Source organism: Triplophysa rosa, linkage group LG21 (genome assembly GCF_024868665.1).
Source record: "Triplophysa rosa linkage group LG21, Trosa_1v2, whole genome shotgun sequence".
In the NCBI taxonomy this organism is placed as follows: Eukaryota; Metazoa; Chordata; class Actinopteri; order Cypriniformes; family Nemacheilidae; genus Triplophysa; species Triplophysa rosa.
Window position 1 is genome coordinate 3,486,536 of NC_079910.1, and position 19,159 is coordinate 3,505,694.

The 19,159-nt window shown below is 37.6% G+C and overlaps 1 protein-coding gene across 2 annotated transcripts; it reads left to right on the forward strand.

The window, feature by feature from the left end:
- The first annotated feature begins 111 nt into the window (after positions 1 to 111).
- Positions 112 to 18,428, forward strand: gpsm2l (G protein signaling modulator 2, like). Of its 2 annotated transcripts, none has more exons than XM_057319554.1 (14): positions 112 to 249; positions 8,135 to 8,356; positions 8,435 to 8,570; positions 8,825 to 8,964; positions 9,406 to 9,529; positions 9,748 to 9,863; positions 11,724 to 11,879; positions 12,750 to 12,858; positions 13,208 to 13,340; positions 13,916 to 13,992; positions 14,128 to 14,319; positions 14,501 to 14,660; positions 17,406 to 17,632; positions 17,705 to 18,428. In XM_057319554.1, the coding sequence occupies exons 1-14, from the start codon at positions 245 to 247 to the stop codon at positions 17,855 to 17,857; spliced, it is 1,950 nt and encodes a 649-aa protein (XP_057175537.1). In that variant the 5' UTR covers positions 112 to 244; the 3' UTR covers positions 17,858 to 18,428. The 2 variants fall into 2 exon arrangements, with proteins under 2 accessions (XP_057175537.1, XP_057175536.1); XM_057319553.1 differs by lacking the exon at positions 112 to 249 and adding an exon at positions 2,611 to 2,807.
- Positions 18,429 to 19,159: the final 731 nt, after the last annotated feature.

Here is a 19,159-nt window from a genome sequence, read left to right on the forward strand (position 1 = left end):
TCGTTGAAGAATCAGACATCAGAGGCGTGGCGCTCAGAACCTCCTGTGTAATGATTGGTGTGTCAAACCAGACACGCTTTCCTCTTTTCCGAAAAAAAGTTAGGAGAGAGAAAAGTGTCTTGAGAAAACATGGCGGAGTACGAGTAAAGAAAGTTTACCGATGCTTCTTCACAAACCACAAACTCTCCAACTATTGGACATGTGACGCGATTATAGATTCAAGACTGTACAAATCTGACAGTGTATGAGGTATGAGTTAGATTTATTTATTCCTTTCTGTTTTGTACATAAACGGCTCACCACTGATGTGCATGAACTTCTTTATTCGTGTCCTAAAATATGCGTCGTTCAGGGATTCTCATTAGTACAGTAACAATTTATGTCTGTTATTTATCATAAAGACACGTCAGTGGTCGTATTGCAGTTGAGATATGAACATCTGTATAAACAATAACATAACATTGTAGTATAATATTTAGTATTTCATCTGCTTCTACTTTGTATCACTTGATGAATTTAAAGGGATGAATCTCACGAGACATGCCAAGATGAAGGCCCACAGGTCTTGTTTCACTCCGACATAAAATATGGGAAAGCATATTTTGATGTAATAAAATTGTTTATTTTTTACCATTACGATGTTTTGCATTGTGACATTATTTTTGTGATTGTTTTGCAATGATATAATTTATTTATTATATTCAGGCGTAGTCGTATTGTTTAGTTTGCATACATTATATTTGTATTCTTGAAATAGTATAAAAGTTCAGTAGCATGATGTAATATTCTGTAATGATACAGAATTTATTGTAAATTATGGTAAAAATAAAAGCACAGTGGTATAAAATAGTGTAATACAGCAAACGTGTAGCGGCATTTATGCTAATTTTAATAAAAATGGTCCAAACAGTATTGTATTACAGTAATTAGAATATAATGTTAATCCGTATTAAGAATGAAAAATAAACTTCTAAAGTAAAATGTCAGGATGCACTACAGAAATGGGAATTGAAGAGAAGGTTGCTTCAAAATAATGACACAATGCATTCAAAATAACAATCATTTACTTTACGAAAAGCGGAATTTCCCTGTTGTTTTCCCAAAGGGAATTTACTGAAATCGGTTTTCCACAGTTCCCTGTGTTCAGAAACCTCCTGTGAGAATTTATGAGGAACACCTGGATAAGATCCGTCTAATAGACTGGACACAGCAGCCCTTGTGTCTACACGACACTGCCAGTTAATGATGGATTTAATGAATCGCAGTCATTTACAGCACAAACGTTTGTGTTGTATTCTGTTGTAGACTGACTTTTTATTCTGGAATATACACTGTTGCTCTGACTGACCCTACAGTATGTGACTCACTGCTGTTTTGAAACTCTCAGCGGTGAGTAGAGAGAACTTGGTTATGAGAATGTGGTCAAATGCTCCCCGCTTCCCTTTGTATTGAAATACTGGCAGATACATTTAGAAAGTGTGTAACAGTGTATGCCCATCATCCTTTATTAGAATGAACCGTGGTTTTATTATAAAAATGGTGTAGTGTCCGTGTTTTTTGGCAGATTTATTACCAAAAGTATGACTAAAACCCAACAATGTATTTTTTCAATCCATGGTTAATTTTCGTATTGGATAAACTTGTGGCACAAGGCTTGGGTTTGATGGTGCAGTGAGGCGCAACTGAGACACAAATAATCACAGCATTTTGCTCGAATGTAGTCCAAGTATTTGCAAATCATATCAAGCGAATGTTCTGTTGACAAAGCATTGCAGAGAACCGGCATGTCTTTTCCTGAGTATTAGAATGTTGGTTGTTTACATTTATGAAAATGAACAATGGCTTTAGAATTCTGCTCAATACCAGGAATTTCACAAACGCAAACAAATATGATTTTTGACTGATATTCTGAAATAGGCCTATTTTTTCACTCCATGCAATGAAAACCGTCGGTGGTTTGTGTGTGGATGAGACTGAAGTTGTTGGAAATCTGTTGAATGGGAGCTTGGGCAGAGGGAAATATTTTCAGCAAATAATGACTTTTTACATACAAATTACAAAAGGTCACCACACCGCTTTATAACCCTTGGAATAGGACACATATTCTCCTTTGTGAAGTGTGTTATAGGGTCACTGCGGCATTCTCAAAAATTTGGCAGAATTGCATTTCTGAAATTTTGTGAAAGGCCAGTAGCTGTGATGTGTCACCATCCCTACAAATAAAACTTGATTCATCAAGATTAGTTTCACACTTCGTTGAACAGAACGTTGCTTTCCTCATTCCTTGACTTGTCAGACATGTCTGTGTTACGTTCACTTAGTAGAAATACAACAAAATGAAGTTTCCATTCTGCAAACGGAGTCTTTTGATGTAAGGATGGTTGCTCACGAGGAGGTCAAACGACTTCCTTATGTTCAGCCGCCCACAAGATGATACATATTAAAACTGAATGAGTATGTAGGGTGGAAGTGTAGCGTGTGATTATTCTGTTTTCCCACCAGTGAAATCATTAGCTACTTACACCTCGTGTGTGCGTGTGTGTGTGTGGTGGAGGCCGGCTCATGTTTCTTACAGATATTTCTTTACCGTCAACGCCTGTCAGATGCACACGCTTAAAACATGACCATCTGCGCTCTGTTTTTATGTTTGTCCTTTGTTTTATAATCCTAATGACATAGTCCTTCATTTATTGCTGAATCTCCTTAGTGTTTGCTATCGTGTTTTGTTTTAAAAGTGGATTCTTACTATGCGTTCAAATGGATGTGATCGCAAAAGACGAGGAGCAAACGTTTCATGTCCGTTCCAGGTAGGAGATAAAACTTGTCTTGCTTTGTTGTACTCAAATAGTTATCGTTTTTGTTAACATTTCTGTTTGTTCACTCCCGCGATCTCATCTCGTTTGTTAGTGCTTATGACAAAGTAACCCTATAAAAATAAATGTTTTAGTTAGCAATTTTATAAATTTGATCTTTCTTTAATAAGCGGTTTACTGAGCGACCTTTGTTTTTCCATCAGATAAACCGGGTTGAAATGTAATACAGGGCCTGTGGGATGAGGGCTCAGGTTAGTTGAGAGATCTCCTCTGTGTAAATATTTAATAGACGTGTTTAAAGATTAAAATAGAGGGTCATCATTTGTTGTCACCGTCGTGTTTCTTGTATTGTTCAAGGGTGGAGGGTTTTAAGGCTTCGACGAGGAAAATTAAAATAAATAGTTCCCAAGATACTTTAGAAGATTCAGTCATCATTCAGTCCCTCTTGTGTTGATCCACACCCATATGACTTTCTTTCTTCTGTGGAAAACAGCATTTACAGAAAATGTGTTTCTTACAAAATAGTTTTAAAGGGATTGTTCATCCAAAAATGAAAAATCTGTTATGAGTTACCCCCCCCCCCAAGTTGTTACATTATAAATGTCTTTGTTCAGTTGATCACAAGGAAAGATACTTGGAAGAATGGTAGCAACTCACATTTCTGGGAGATCATTGACTTAAAATGGTACCCCAGAACTGTTTGCTTTCCAAAATTCCTCAAAATATCTTTTTTTGTGTTCAACAGAACAAAGATACAATAATTTTTCCTGTGGTAGTCAATGGTGCCTCAGAACTGAAAATTGCTAACATTCTTCCAAGTATATTTTTTGTGTTCATCCGAACAAAGAAATTTAAATGGGTTGAGACAACTAGAGTGAGTAATTCATGACAGAATTGTTATTTTTGGGTGAACTGTCCCTTTAAATGGCCATGGACTGTCGTGCTCTGAAAAGGACAGACCTCAAAGCAGTCCATACAGTTTGTTTTATTAAGGTTCTTCAAAAGCCATTTACGACAGAAACAAACTAAGGGTTGGTTTTGTTATTTGTTGTCATTGTCTATATTTATGCTGCGTGTTAAAATGTGTATTTAAAATGCTGTCATACTGCTTCAGGAGGAATAAGGAAACTATTCAAATTCTCTTATAATACACTATGCTGCAGCTATCGATTATTAATAGTATTCTACTGATTTTCCATCGATTAATCGGGTATTCGGATAATAAATATTTTTTCTTTATTAAAGAGAAATACTAAATATACAAGAGAAAATAATACAGGTCTCTTAAAATGAACAACTAATTTGTTTCCTTTTTAGAAAAAAATATTTGTTTTATTGCTGAAATTGCATACATTAATATCTGTGAAAAGTTAACCCATTTAATAAATTACATTGCCATATTACATTGAAAATGCAATATAATACAAATGTATAAATAAGAAACATTAATAAAAATAGAAAGAATAATTTCAAAGGTAAACAACTAACTTTGCATTTAGTTTATCTAAATTAGTTTAAGTTTTTTTTTACTATCAAATAGTAATATATTTGTCCACATAAAATACCAAGTTAACCGGACTTTTATTTTGGCAGGTTGTCTGAAGGCGCTTATTTTTTAGTATGTCTGTTTCTTCACTCAAACCATAAAATGTTCTTGAAATAAACTCTCAGAGCAACTCTGGAGGTGAAGTTCATGTCCTCATTCAGCGCAGACGCAGACAAATTTATGAGCATCACGCGTGTAGCACGTTAAACTGTGCAGTTCATTCACGCAGACACGCAGAACAGCCAGATGACATGTGTAAATAACAGGATTCGGCGTCCACTAGTCCGCATCTAGTTTGATGGACTCAATGCAGCCGGAAAACAAGTTTCACTCGCAAAATAGACTAAAACTAAGTAAAATAGCAGTTCACCATTTCAATAAGCTATCACTTATTTATCAGCATGAGACAAACGTGTGAGCGTGTGAACAGCCTAAAATGAGAGCCCTGTAACATGAATAGAGTTTAGCGGGCTGTGCGTCAGTAATAACGGTCCGTGGGGGAACGCAGCGCTCCGTGTGTACTGTAGTTAAATGGATTAAACAAACAAAGCTTCGAGGCAACAAAAATTGCCTCGATGATTTTTTGTAATCGAATTACTCGAGTAACTCGAGGAATCGTTTCAGCCCTAATGCTGTCCTAGATGTATGACTGACTTTCTTAAATTGAACACAAACATATAATCTTATATCGTAATGCTGTCATGTTACCTTTGAAACAAATAATCTAATCAAGTAATCAAAGTGACAGTGGGTTTGTGAGAGGAAACGATTCATATTTTGAGTTTATGTAGCGAAATCGAAATGCAAACACGCTGATCAGACTCCTAGTAATCAAATATAGTGGCACATTGATAACTTCAAAAGAACAGTTCACGCAAAATGAAAAGTCTGTCTTCGTTTACTCACCCTCAAGTTGATCCAAATCAACAAAATAAGATATTTTGAAGAATGTAGGAAAGCAAACCGTTCTGGGGCACTTAGTAATTTTTCCTCCTATGGTAGTCAATGGTGGCCAAGGTCTGTTTGCTTACAAGCTTTCTTCCAAATATATTTCTCTGTGTTCATCAGAACAAAGACATTTATACAGATTTGAAACAACTCGAGGTCATTTTTGGGTGAACTGTTCTATTAACTTTAATCTCATTGATTCTCACTTCTTGTGACAAGAACCAACCAATGATAAGTTATCAATGTGCCACCTATTTAGCATTGGGATCACATTGTTTACATTTGAATATAAAGTTGTTCAACTAAAGACAGTCATACAAACTTGAAAGTCATGTTAAGGTTTCAGAAACAAGCTCTACGACACCGGCCTCATATGTCCTGCTGTTTCAGTGAGTATCAATGAACTGATGTCTCATGACGTCATGGGAAGTGGAAATAAATCCTTTGAATCGGTCAGTGGAGAAAAGCTATTGGTTCTCTTTTACTGAGGATAAAAAAGTGGAACACGTGGAGGCTGTCAACCCTCTGCTGAGGACACTCGGACCAAAGCGCAGGATTTAACCCTGTCTAATGGATTTTCCCAGTATGGCCTTGCATGACTGTTTCTGTAAAGTTCACAAAGCACAAATGTTGCCGTACACTTGTGGTTTTTGACTTTAAGGGTCCTGGCTTACTATAGTGAAAATATAAACGTATTTTCCACCAAGCAAGTTTATATACAAACATCTTGTATAACAATCGCTCAGTCTGCCTCTATGCACGATAATCTCTCTGGTGTCACCCGTAATTGGAATTGACACCTGCCATCAGGTGTCCGGAGATGACACGGGCATGTTTTAGCTAAGCTTCCCTTGACTTCCCTTTCGTGCATGTGTACGAAACGCACCGTTACCTTCCACTGGATGTCAACAAAACATTCGGGTTGCTAAAGCCTCGGTTGGTTAAGCCGTGGCACGGCGGAGGTTGTGACAGGTCTCTCAAAGGGGGGTTATTCTGGAATTGGACTTCTTTTGGAAGTGGACGGTCAGATCGTGATGTGTCTTACCGTTAGGCAGTCAAAGCGGTGGCTTTCACGCTGTACCCAATGGAGAATTAAAGGACATCTCCATCACGGCCGAGGAGAGAAAGTCATCAGAAAGATCGAGATGTCTGTCTTTAGACAGTGCTTTAGATGTCACAAAAAGAATAAAAGGTAAAACGTTTGTCTTGAGAGGTTCTCGACAGTTGTTGGATATGGTCATTGCTTTGCTGTTCAGATGATGTTTTTAGTGCAGTAGTTTGCTGTTGCTAGGGTGTTTTAGGTGGTTGCTAGGTGTTAGGCCCAAATCAAACGAAGTGCACCCTTGACAATATTCTGGGGGTGTAAAGGTGAAATGTTTAGGCTTGTAACAATAATCATAAAAGTTGTAAATGTGTTTACTGTAGGTATAGTTTACATATTATTTCTGGAAATTGTTAAAATGTGTTTTTGAAGACATGATGATATTTTGTGGACGATATGGTCATCAAAAATAGAAGACATTTTGTCAGTTGTTTGGTTTCTTTTTAGAAGAAAAACAAGCCCTGCCCACAGCAAAGTGTCCTTTTCAGATTCCCATTTCGCATATTTATTTGGTAAATGTCAAACATGCTCTGTGTGAGGTTGATTTTCAGACTTAATTAACAAGTGAACTAGATCATAGTTCTCTTATGAGCTATCTGATGCTGAAACCGCTGGCATAAGTGTGTGTGTTTGTGCGTGATTGTGCGCACCAAGACTGAGAAAAAGTGCGAGTTGAATACATTATATCAAATTTCGATTGAAGATTGAAGAACTGTGTATAGATGGAGTGTTTGCATTCCTTTGAAAGTGACAAAACTTTGGAAGGCTTACAGCGTTCAGTTTGGCTTGAAGTAATTTTAGCGTAATTTCGAATTCTTTGAACTTGTGTTGACAAGAGCCTTTGATGTTGGTGTTATTTTTTCATTTGCTTTCCCCGCTTGAACAACTCCATGCAATGTTCTATACTTTCCCGTTGCTTTATTGACACTGTACTTTTTCTTTCCAATATCTTTGTTTATTGGTTTTAATACTTGCAGTTTTTTAGTTACAGTATTTCAGTCAATCAGCATTTCTAGATGTATTGTGTCTGTTGAACAAAATCAAACATCAGGAGTGACATAAAGTCACCCAACAGCAATGTGAAAGACTGACACGTGACAAGACACATGAAAACTGTGATAAAAATCCAGTTTATCATACAAAAAATACAAAAAATTGAACTTTTTTGAGGTCTGAGAAAATACAGAGCATCATTTCTGTTAATTTCACCCGTTTCTCCAGTTTTCATTTTCTGCAAATAAATGCAAATAGAATTATTTTACTTGAAATGGATGAGAAATATTTTTAGTAGTTCACAGAATGAAACAAAAATGATCGTTTTACCTAAACACGTAGAAAATTCAGAAAAAATGAAAATCATTTTCAAATGGTCTTTTAATTTTTTCTGTGACTGTACATAGCATGTCGGTTTCAATGCCCAAGCTTGAAAGCTTGAGGTTTTACAACTCCTTTTGACAAAATACTTTTATTGGTTGAGAAATGTAAACGTTGTGCTTTTATCCTCATAAAATCCGACTCCCTCATTCACTTCAATGTGTTTATAGGACAGTCTTGCCCTCCCCAATATGGCGGCGCTGTTGTCATACAATACAGTGGCCAGTGTGGCATACACATATATCTATACCACAGTCAGTCTTTTGCGTTTATCGCGGGGACTAACAAAGCCATACTGCCCATGTTATCATGTTTATTCTCTGTGTTTACTCTCTGTACTGCCCCCTGCAGGATGGAGGCCTCATGTCTAGAGCTGGCCCTGGAAGGTGAGCGCTTGTGCAAAGTAGGCGATTACCGTGCTGGTGTGTCGTTTTTCGAATCGGCCATCCAGGTGGGCACTGAAGACCTGCAGATCTTGAGCGCCATCTACAGTCAACTAGGCAACGCCTACTTTCACCTGCATGACTATAACAAAGCGCTTGAATATCATCGGCATGACCTCACCCTGACCAGGTCTCATTCTACAATGTTCTCAAAGTTTGTAAGTGGTCTGTATGTTTATGTGTAAATGTTGTTATTTGCACTCTTTAGAACCATTGGAGATCAGCTGGGAGAGGCTAAAGCTAGCGGTAACCTCGGAAATACTTTAAAGGTTCTGGGTCGCTATGATGAGGCAGCGGTTTGTTGCCAAAGACACCTGGACATTTCCAGAATGCTTCATGATAAGGCGAGTGTGTAAAATAAGACTCTTATTGTTCTCTCACGCCATGTTATTCACATTTTTTTAATGTCGGCACTGCAGTACATACATGCATAAAATGATTTTTAGACACCACTCGGGTCAATTTTAATCATCCACACGTTTGTTTGAATGCAAGGCGTTCATCCGTTTTAGCTGTGTCATCGGTGAGGTTTCCGGGGGTTGACTGCTGTGTGGTTTGTATAACCGGCTGTCTGTATTTCTGTGTGTGGTTTCTGTAGGTGGGGCAGGCTCGGGCTCTGTATAATTATGGGAACGTGTACCACGCCAAAGGGAAGAACATATGCTGGAGTGGTATGGACCCTGGAGATTTTCCGGAGGAGGCACACGTTGCTCTGAAGAAAGCCACGGAGTATTACGAGTGAGTTTGTGTTGAGGGAGACCAAGCAAGTCGACGTTCAATGTTTTGTCCATCTTAAGCCAATTGTGTGATCATTTACTCCCTACAATGTTGATCCAAACTTGCCCTTACAGAAAAGATGTGTTTTTGGAACTTTTTTGTGTGAATCCCATGTAAATTCCCTTGTGAAACCACATGTAAAAACCCCTGGGATCACATGTACAACATGTGATATTTCTCCACATGTGATCACATGTTCTTCACATGAGTTTTTTACATGTGATCCCATGGGTTAAACACATGTTGTACACACGTGGACACATGTGAAACTCATGTGTCTTTTCTGTAACTCGGTCACCATTTACTTTCATTGTATGTAAAAGCAAAGTTTCAGGACTGTTATTTAAGCATTGCTTTACTGGTCCTCTAAATCTCCTCAATGTTCCACTTCCCGGTGTGAAGAGCGAATCTGGCCCTCGTTAAGGAGTTATGTGATAGAGCGGCGCAGGGCAGGACCTATGGTAACCTTGGCAACTCGCATTATTTGCTGGGAAACTTCCAGGAAGCTGTTCTTGCACATGAGCAGGTATTTTCTTTTTTGACAGTTGTCAATAAACCGCAGAACAAATATTATTGTGCAATACTTATGTGATACAGCATACAATAACAAAGAATAAAAGAGTAGTTTACCTTGTAAACCTAAGTTATGAAACTAGTCTTGTTTATAAATGTGCATCATTAGCATTTAGGACTGCTTTAAGGATTAAGTATGAAGAAAACAAATGTTTTTTTTTATTTTCACAGCGTCTCCTCATTGCGAAGGAGTTTGGAGACAGGGCGGCGGAGAGGAGAGCGTACTGCAACCTTGGAAATGCATACATATTCCTCGGGCAGTTTGAGGTCGCAGCTGAACATTACAAGTCGGTTTAATTTTTGGTGAACTGTTTCAGTTTTATTTATTTTTTTGAGCATATCGTCGCCGTGCTTCCGAAACCTCGGCTGGCCAAATTCACCGGAAAAACAACACTGTACTTATTAAGTGATTAAACTAGGGCTGTCAAACGATTAATCGCGATTAATCGCATCCAGAATAAAAGTTTGTGTTTACATAATATGTGTCTGTGTACTGTGCATATTTATTTTGTATTTATAAAAACATACACATACATGCATATATTTAATAAATAATTTATAAACATTTATATATAATTTACATTATTGGTAAATAATAAATGCAATATGTATACATGTATGTGTATATGTTCATGAATAAAATATTTATTTATATGCACAGTACACAGACATATATTATGTAAACACAAACTTTTATTCTGGATGCGATTAATCGCGATTAATCATTTGACAGCCCTAGATTAAACATATTGTGTTCTCAAAGTTGGTTAGATATTTGTAGAACCCAGTGACAAATACACAGGGTGACTAATTATAATGATTTATGGCACAAAATAAAAATCACAAAATATGGAGATGCGAGGTTTCAGAAGAACAGCAGCGATATTTTAAGTCACGTACTAAAGACAGGCCTATAGTTACACGGGAAGGGAAATGGCGGGTAGAAAATGTATCTTCCTGGAAAATGTATGAACCTGCGGTTCACTTCAGTGACTTAATGAGTTAACTACTAGGCCACAGCTCCATATGACACCATTTAATCAGTTGTGGTTGAACTTTGAATTAGAAGTGTTGGTTTTGGCTCAGTTGCATTCCACAAAACATTCACATATGTACAAATTTAAAATATATCATGTTAAATCCCATATGAAAAATAATGTAGTATACTTAAGGATTTACTATAGTAAATCCTTAAGATATAAAAATCCTGTATAGATATAGACTATACAGTAGTATGTTGTGCAGTTTATCAATTCATTATAGTTAATACTACAGAATACTGTATTATATACTTACAAATGTTATACTTATTATACTGCTGTGTCTCTAGTAAATATTATAATACAACATTTTTTCAGGTGGGATTTAACGGTGCATATTTCAATATGTTGTATACTTTTAATTAGAGCAGATAAAAGATCAAATATATTTCTTATTGATAAGTTATATCTCTTTATATGTATTAAAGAAAAAAAGCAATGTGGTGTTTTTTGTGGTACAAAGAAGGTTATCCATACCATGGTACTAGTGATGTGATAGTATATACCACGGTATTTAAAAATCTTGTATAAACTTCTTACCCTCTTTTGGCCACTAGAGGGCTACAAATCCACAATACTGTAACTATGCTACAACTAAAGTATATTTGGTAACACTTTAGAATAATGGTCTGTTGTTAACAAGTAACTATGCAGAAAGTAATAGGCAGTACTACATTAACACTTACCTTAATACTATTAACTAATATAGAAGCAAGATTAACTAAGCAGTAAGTAATAGCTAATTTAGGACAAAGGTAGTTCCTTATTTGGTATTTGATAATTACTAAAGAAAAATGCCATCATTGACAATTACTTGCGAACTATGACCAATTAATAAAGAAAAAACAACTAATTACTAATCTCAACATTAACGTACATAAAGTGAAAAAATAGGTTGTTTGTGGAAACTAATTTATGAATAAATACAAATACCAAAAGCCAAATACCAAAACATGAATGTATATATTCTACATATATAGCCTATCCATAGAGATATATTTCATGTAGTACTGCCTATTACTTTCTGCGTAGTTACTTGTTAACAACGGACCATTATTCTAAAGTGTTACCCTATATTTGGTTTACCATAGTTTTTTTTTCTGACAGACGGACTCTTCAGTTGGCCCGGCAGCTGAAGGATCGCGCTGTAGAAGCTCAGGCCTGTTACAGTCTGGGAAACACTTACACTTTACTGCAGGACTATGAGAGAGCTATAGACTATCACCTCAAACATCTCACCATAGCTCAGGATTTAAAGGACAGGTATTCTGACGCTTTTTTTTTTCAAATAAAGAAATTATTTGTCATCTTATTTATTTGTATATTTTTTGCACTATTGTAAGCTACTGACAATGGGAGGAGATAATCATAAAACAATTAAAATAAATGCTAATAAGGCTAATAAAACAGACATAAGCTGCATCTGAATTCGCTCACTTGTTCACTCATGCACTATTCCCTATATAGCGAATGCTAAAATAGTCCACTATATGGGGAAGAAGTGAATGAAAATGAGTGAACCATTTCGGACATTGACGTAATATATCCTGCCTCTGACAGGACGGTCACGGACATTCATCGTATATTACACCTGTGTGGCTTTATGGGTTGTTTTGTAAAAGTTCATTTTTTGTCACGTTTATTTTTTTATTTTGTAATAAAGAGAACAAAACAAATGTTTTCCACGTTTATTTACTATCACATTTATTACGTCTAGTAAAATTACTTAATATATTTAAAATAAAACACTGCTATATATAACATTCATTTAATCTGTTTATTCTCAAAACGTAGAAAATAATTGTCAACAGGAATGAACACAAGTGTATAAACGCACATTCGTGGCATTAACGGTCACTCTCCTCCAGCTGATTCTAATCAGACGGTTGATTCGCGTTGTATTATGGGAAATATGAGTGAGCGAGTGTACATCGGATGTACAGTCAAAATCAGAATGCATTGTGGGTAAAAAGTACTGAACAAATGTAGGGAATAAGTTGTTTACTCAGAATTCGGACAACACTACAAAATGTCGGACACTCGATAGAGTGCACTACATAGGAGATAGGGGACGAATTATACTGGTTTTAGCTGTGGTTCCTGTGTAATCGTCTTGCTGTTGTATGCGTGTAGGATTGGTGAAGGAAGAGCCTGCTGGAGTTTAGGGAACGCCTACACGGCACTGGGGAACCACGAACAGGCCATGATCTTTGCCCATAAACATCTGGAGATCTCAAAAGAGGTTTGTGCGTGTGACGGCCATATGTCCTAACAAAGTGTACTAACAGAGTGAAATATCATGACAACCAAACAATTTTACTTGTGAGAAAGTTTTACTATTTGCATTAATAAGCAAAACATTTTCTATAAACAGACGTTACTAATATAGTGAAACAAATGTGTGTGGCCATATGAGAGATGAGATGCACAGATTTCTTCCTCTCTGCACAGGAAATGTTTTGATGCTTCTCTGTTTAGGGGTTTAAATGTGGCCTCTGCGTGCAGTGTGAATCGAGTGTGTTTATGTTATCTTGCACATCACTTTCAATTATGTGTTTGTTTGTGCTTTTTTGTGTATGTGTGTTGCTCAGATTGGAGACCGCAGTGGAGAGCTGACGGCGAGAATGAACGTATCGGATCTCCAGCTGGTTTTGGGTCTTAAACAAAGTTCGAGCCCAAACAGCTCTTTCATTGAGACTCTTCCTTCTGACGGCAGTCCACCCGGTAAACCACACACAGATCTTCGATCACATTTATATTCTTTAGCATTTATTAAACCTCGACTCCAATCCTAATCTAACCCCAACCTACCCTTAGACGCCAATTCTTTGATGAAATTTCTAGATCAAAAGCAAAACGTGAATTGTCTGATTTGAGCCATTTTCAAAGTCATTTTCAACATATTTCACTATATTTGTGAACATGTTCAAAAATGTAATACTGGCACAAGTTGCTGAAAATGCGTTTTATTGGGTCCTGTCTGCCAAATGACATTCCACCAATAAATTTTTCATTCATTCATTCATTAAAACTTATACAATTCCTAGTATAACCAAGAGTTTATTTTTTGGAGACAGTGCCATCTGCTGGTCAAAATAAAAAATGACATCAACTTCATACTTCTACTGTCTTTAAATGAAACGTCACTGTTGTGTTTTACTTTTTTTCAATATATCAGTATTCTAAAAATTGCTGCTTTGTCGTTATCGACAGCTTTCAGTATACATGGTTCAGAGAAACAACATTTCTCAGTGCGCATATAAACTGCGTTAATTGTTTTTTTCAACCTGGTTCTGTAGGTGGAAGATCCAGAGGTGGCAGAAGACTCAGCATGGAGAACATGGAGCTCATGAAACTCAGCGCTGACAAAAATACGGTGAGACATCAAACACACAAAAGATACACAAAGTCAGACAACTAAAATGGACTTTGTTGGCATAGGAATAGAGACATGTTTTGCCACAGCCTTTGCTTCCATTCACATTTTGCACTTTAACAACTTTAACAACAGGGACAGTCCTGTGAGGAGAATACAGCCCCCCAGCAAACCAAAACGCCGACTAAATCCATAGCCAAGACGTCATCCAAACTTTTCTTCATCAACCGCTTCAGCAGGAAGAAACACAAGATGAATGGATCGAGCTCCGGTACGCCAGCGGAAAAATACAGTGGTGAGACACCATCAGCTCCTATGGACGCACAGGTACAATACAGTATACCGTGATAAACACAGTTCTAGTTGCATCAACCTACAAAGGTCTTTATTCACATTAGAAGATGAAGTATTTTAACGTAGAAAACCCGGCACATTTCACTTTTAAAAATAACCGTTTGCTCAATATCTGCATTTTGGTGCTACATCTTTAAAATCGTCTTCTCCGTAGCATGCACCAGACACTCTGGGCGACGACGGCTTTTTTGACCTTCTAAGCCGCTTCCAAGGCCACCGCATGGATGACCAAAGGTGCTCTTTAGCGGATGCCATAAGCCGCGTTGCCGTCCCCTCCTCCCCCTGTGAAACCCCACCCATAGCAATGAGGAAAAGTGAGTCAGCCCCGTCTCCCTAACTATACATACCTGTGCTATACTCGGTGTTCATTTTTTGAAGATGTAAAGCAATGTGTGTTTACATTGAAGGTGATTTGTAATGGCAAAACAACCATTTGTTTTGTGATTCAGGTGAACAGAATGGAAATTTATGCAAATTAGAAGCGATTTAATAGCTGTCATGTGAATTCACCTGTACTGTGTGTGAACTATTGAGTACAAAACAATTGTAGATTGTGGCTTTTTGTCTTACCTGTGCTGCTGTTTTCCCTGCATTAGATTAAAACAGATTCACATGCTTGAAGGATGAGAGAATGTCAAAGGTTTTTTGATGTACAGATTTTGGGCTATTTAAAAGTGGGCGTGACTAACTAAATTAATGCCACTGAAATAGAAACCAAATGTGACCCTGGACCACAAAACCAGTCTTAAGTAACATGGGAACATTTGTAGTAATAGCCAAAAATATAGTATGGGTCAAATACAAATAGGATATTAAGTAAAGATCATGTTCCATGAAGATATTTTGTAAATTTCCTACCGTACATACATCACAACTGCTCGCTGTTGCCCGCTCTTTGGGAATTACCCACTCAAGTTTGGTATGTATGTAAAGCTTAGAATTTCAGCTTTCGGGTTCATCTACTCGCCACAACCTCATTACAGCGGTAAGCCAATAGAGAGCGTTAAAACAAACCTGTTTCATCTTAGCAACGGCCTGCTACAGCGCCTCTGATAGACAACTTTAAAGGCCATTTTCTCAAATCACCCTCAGATTCCCGATTTTCAAATAGTTACATCTCGGCCAAATATTGTCAGATCCTTACAAACCCTATATCAATGGAAAGCTTATTTATTCAGCTTTAAGATGGTGTAAAATCTAAATTAAGACTGGTTTTGTTGTTCAGGGTCACACATTGTTCTGATTATAATGCCTGAAATAAACTACACAACCTTTTAAATCTGAGTAGATTGTATCTGTTTTATCTTATCTGACTGTCTGTTTTGATGTCCTCTGACTGGATGGAATCATAGTCTGATGCGAAAAAAATCATAGTTGTCCCATTACTATGGAATTTAAATGGACCCAAAACTCACGCGCATGGAATCCGCGCGCGCACGCGCTATGCAAACGCGCATAATGACAACCACGCGCGGAAAGCTGCTCCGCGAGGGCGCATTTAAACTCCGCGAGCGAGCAGAACAGTATCCGCAAGCGGAAAAGAATCCTCGCGCGGGCGCATTTCTGCTCCGCGAGCAAAAACTCAGTCCGCGAGAAGAGGCTTTGACGAGCGCGCGCGCGATTCTCTCTATGCTCTCGCAACTGCTCAACACTTGCTCGCTCGTTGAGTTGACTTCTGAGACTTTGGAGGCGGGACAATGGCAGACTTCTCTGATCCTTTGATTGGTCACTTTTAACATGCATTCACCTACAGTCTCCGAGATGTATCTTACCCGTTGTACAGACGTCTTAATTTGGCATAACACGATACTTTTTTCCGTTTTTAAACTTGGGTTACATTATGTATGCCCTTGGCTTTGGATTTACATATTTGGCATCTTGACAGGAAGTTAGAAATAAATAGTTTGGTATGTGTATTCATAATTGCTTTTGTATTGTTAATATTTTCATGAAATTGTTATAAAATGAGAATTAATAAATGGCTACAACAGTATAACTCAAAGCACAAGTTATTATAAATTACAATATGATGTACTCTCTAAAATTTAATTTAAATAATTTATTTGTTTTGCTTTATTTGTTTTGAAAATATTAAAACGGGCTATGCCAGTAAACAGATATTAGATAACTCAAATTTAATGACTACAGGAGACATTTAATTATATTATTATAGTATGTTTTAAATAGGTCATACATGACATGTAAGATTAACTGCTATATTATATAGCATAATTTTTGTTGACAGATGTAAGAAATCAAAATGTCACTAGTTAAAACACGAACACATAGCTAAGGCAAGGTAATACACTAATCATTGGGTAGTAAAACATGTAATCTGTAGGTGACTGCATGTAGGTGAGTGCATGTTAAAAGTTACCAATCAAATGCGCGGAGACCTCATTTGATTGGTAACTTTTAACATGCATTGTCCCGCCTCCAAAGTCTCAGAAGTCAACTCAACGAGCGAGCAAGTGTTGAGCAGTTGCGAGAGCATAGAGAGAATCGCGCGCGCGCTCGTCAAAGCCTCTTCTCGCGGACTGAGTTTTTGCTCGCGGAGCAGAAATGCGCCCGCGCGAGGATTCTTTTCCGCTTGCGGATACTGTTCTGCTCGCTCGCGGAGTTTAAATGCGCCCTCGCGGAGCAGCTTTCCGCGCGTGGTTGTCATTATGCGCGTTTGCATAGCGCGTGCGCGCGCGGATTCCATGCGCGTGAGTTTTGGGTCCATTTAAATTCCATACATTACATACTACACGATTTTCTGTGAAATCTGTCAACTCGGATTGGCCAAACTTGTACAACTATTTTTGAGTCATCTGGACTGCAAATCAGGGGAGAGTACTGTATATTTCAGCCCAAAGGTATCATAGTAATTAAGTTTTTGTCAAAAAAATGTTACAATTTATAGCTGATCAATGGTGCAATATGTGAGAATTTGGCATTAAAATGTCCAAAAAAAGCACTAGACAAATAAGTTTTGTTGATTTGAACACAACAAAGCCTATACTTCCCAAATTTCTTGTGCTATTTGAGCCACATTGTGCTGTTTTTTCCTCATTCAGCTATTTCCGAGTCCGCAGCGGACGCGTCGGCACAGCCCGGGCATTTTCTAGACCTGCTGGTGAGCTCGCGAAGTCGCCGGCTAGACGAGCAGCGAGCCAGTGTGGGCGGTCTGCCGGGTCTGCGGCTGGACCAGCGCCACAGTCAGGATGTTCTGAGCAAACTCATGGCCTCTGCAGATAGCGCAGAACCAGATGAAGACTTCTTCGATATGCTAATTAAGTGCCAGGTTGGTATCCCAGAAAAACAAGGGGATCATTGAATTGTTGGGTTGTTGAAGTTTGTTGTTTCTCTTGCGCAGGGATCCAGACTAGATGATCAGAGATGTGCTCCTCCACCTCCTCCAACCAGAGGCCCCACAGTCCCAGACGAAGACTTCTTCAGTCTCATCCTCCGCTCCCAGGAAAAAAGAATAGATGAGCAGCGAGTCATCTTACCATCGCACCAATCCTGAGACAGAGTCTCTGTCAGACAAACAGTTTTTAGGACCTTGTGGCCTCGTTGAAGTTCCCTTCATGCTTGTGATTCTTGGGTTAATGCCTTGTTTCAACACATAAGACACTAAAATATTTATGTTTTCCGTCCTGCTCAACGTGAAGAATTTTTAAAAGAAGGAAATGAAGTTCAGCGTGTCATTTGTAACCATGGATTTATTATGGCAATTTCTACTACCGTGCTCTGAACTGGATTTATTCTAAAACTGGATTTAGACCAAAACTACAGGATCTTCCTCAGGGATGCAAAACAATGCACTGAGCGCAGTTCGTTCACCTGGTTAACTGGATGGAATTTGGAGACCGCTGATACCGGACAGCAGACTTAAATGTTAATTCATTGTATATGTTTTTAACACTAAACTTGGTATCATTCCTTAAAAATGTTTTGCTTTCCCTGATTTTAAATGTATTTTATTATCTTTTAATGCCAGCTAACCAATGTTCTGCATTGTAAATGTTTTGGAAACCAATGACAGAAGTCAATACATAAACGTTGTTCTGGAAAAATATGATTCGAAATTATTGCATTTGGATATTTTCATTTTAAGGTTATACAATAAGAGCAGAATTTAAAGCATTACCCCATTTTGAATAGCTTGATGCGTCTTAGGTTCTCATATTTTCTTAAAGAGATACTTCACCCAAAAATTAAAATTATGTCATCATTTACTCACCCTCGTGTAATTTCATACCTGTATAAATTACTTTGTTCTGATGAACACAGAGAACAATATTTGGAAGAATGGTAGTAATTTTCTGTTCCGGGAGTTCTGGGACATCATTCACAACCATAGAAGGACAAATTAAATGGTAGTCAAAAGTTTGTTTTTCTAAATTCTTCATATCTCATTTTGTGTTCAACAGAACAAAAAATACAATATTTTATTCCTTCTATTGTCGTGGATGATGTCCCAGAACTGAAAATTGAAATGAATAACATTCTTCCAAATATCTTTCTCTGTGTTCATCGGAACAAATTCATGGAGGTTTGGAACAACCTGAGGGTGAGTAAATGATGACAGAATCTTCCTTTTTGGGTGAACTGTCTCTTAAGACAACTTGATTTGAAAGAAACTGAGATGGTTTGTTGTAAACATTTTAAACATTCTGCACTTTTTCAGAACGAGTAGTTCCACCAAACGAACACTGTTGGTTTTGTTAGTGTTGCGATGTCCAGAGTTTTAGTCTTTGTGGGTTTTTATGTACTTTATCTTTGTGCAAATAATTTAATGTTTGAAATAATTTTGTTTTGAAAATGA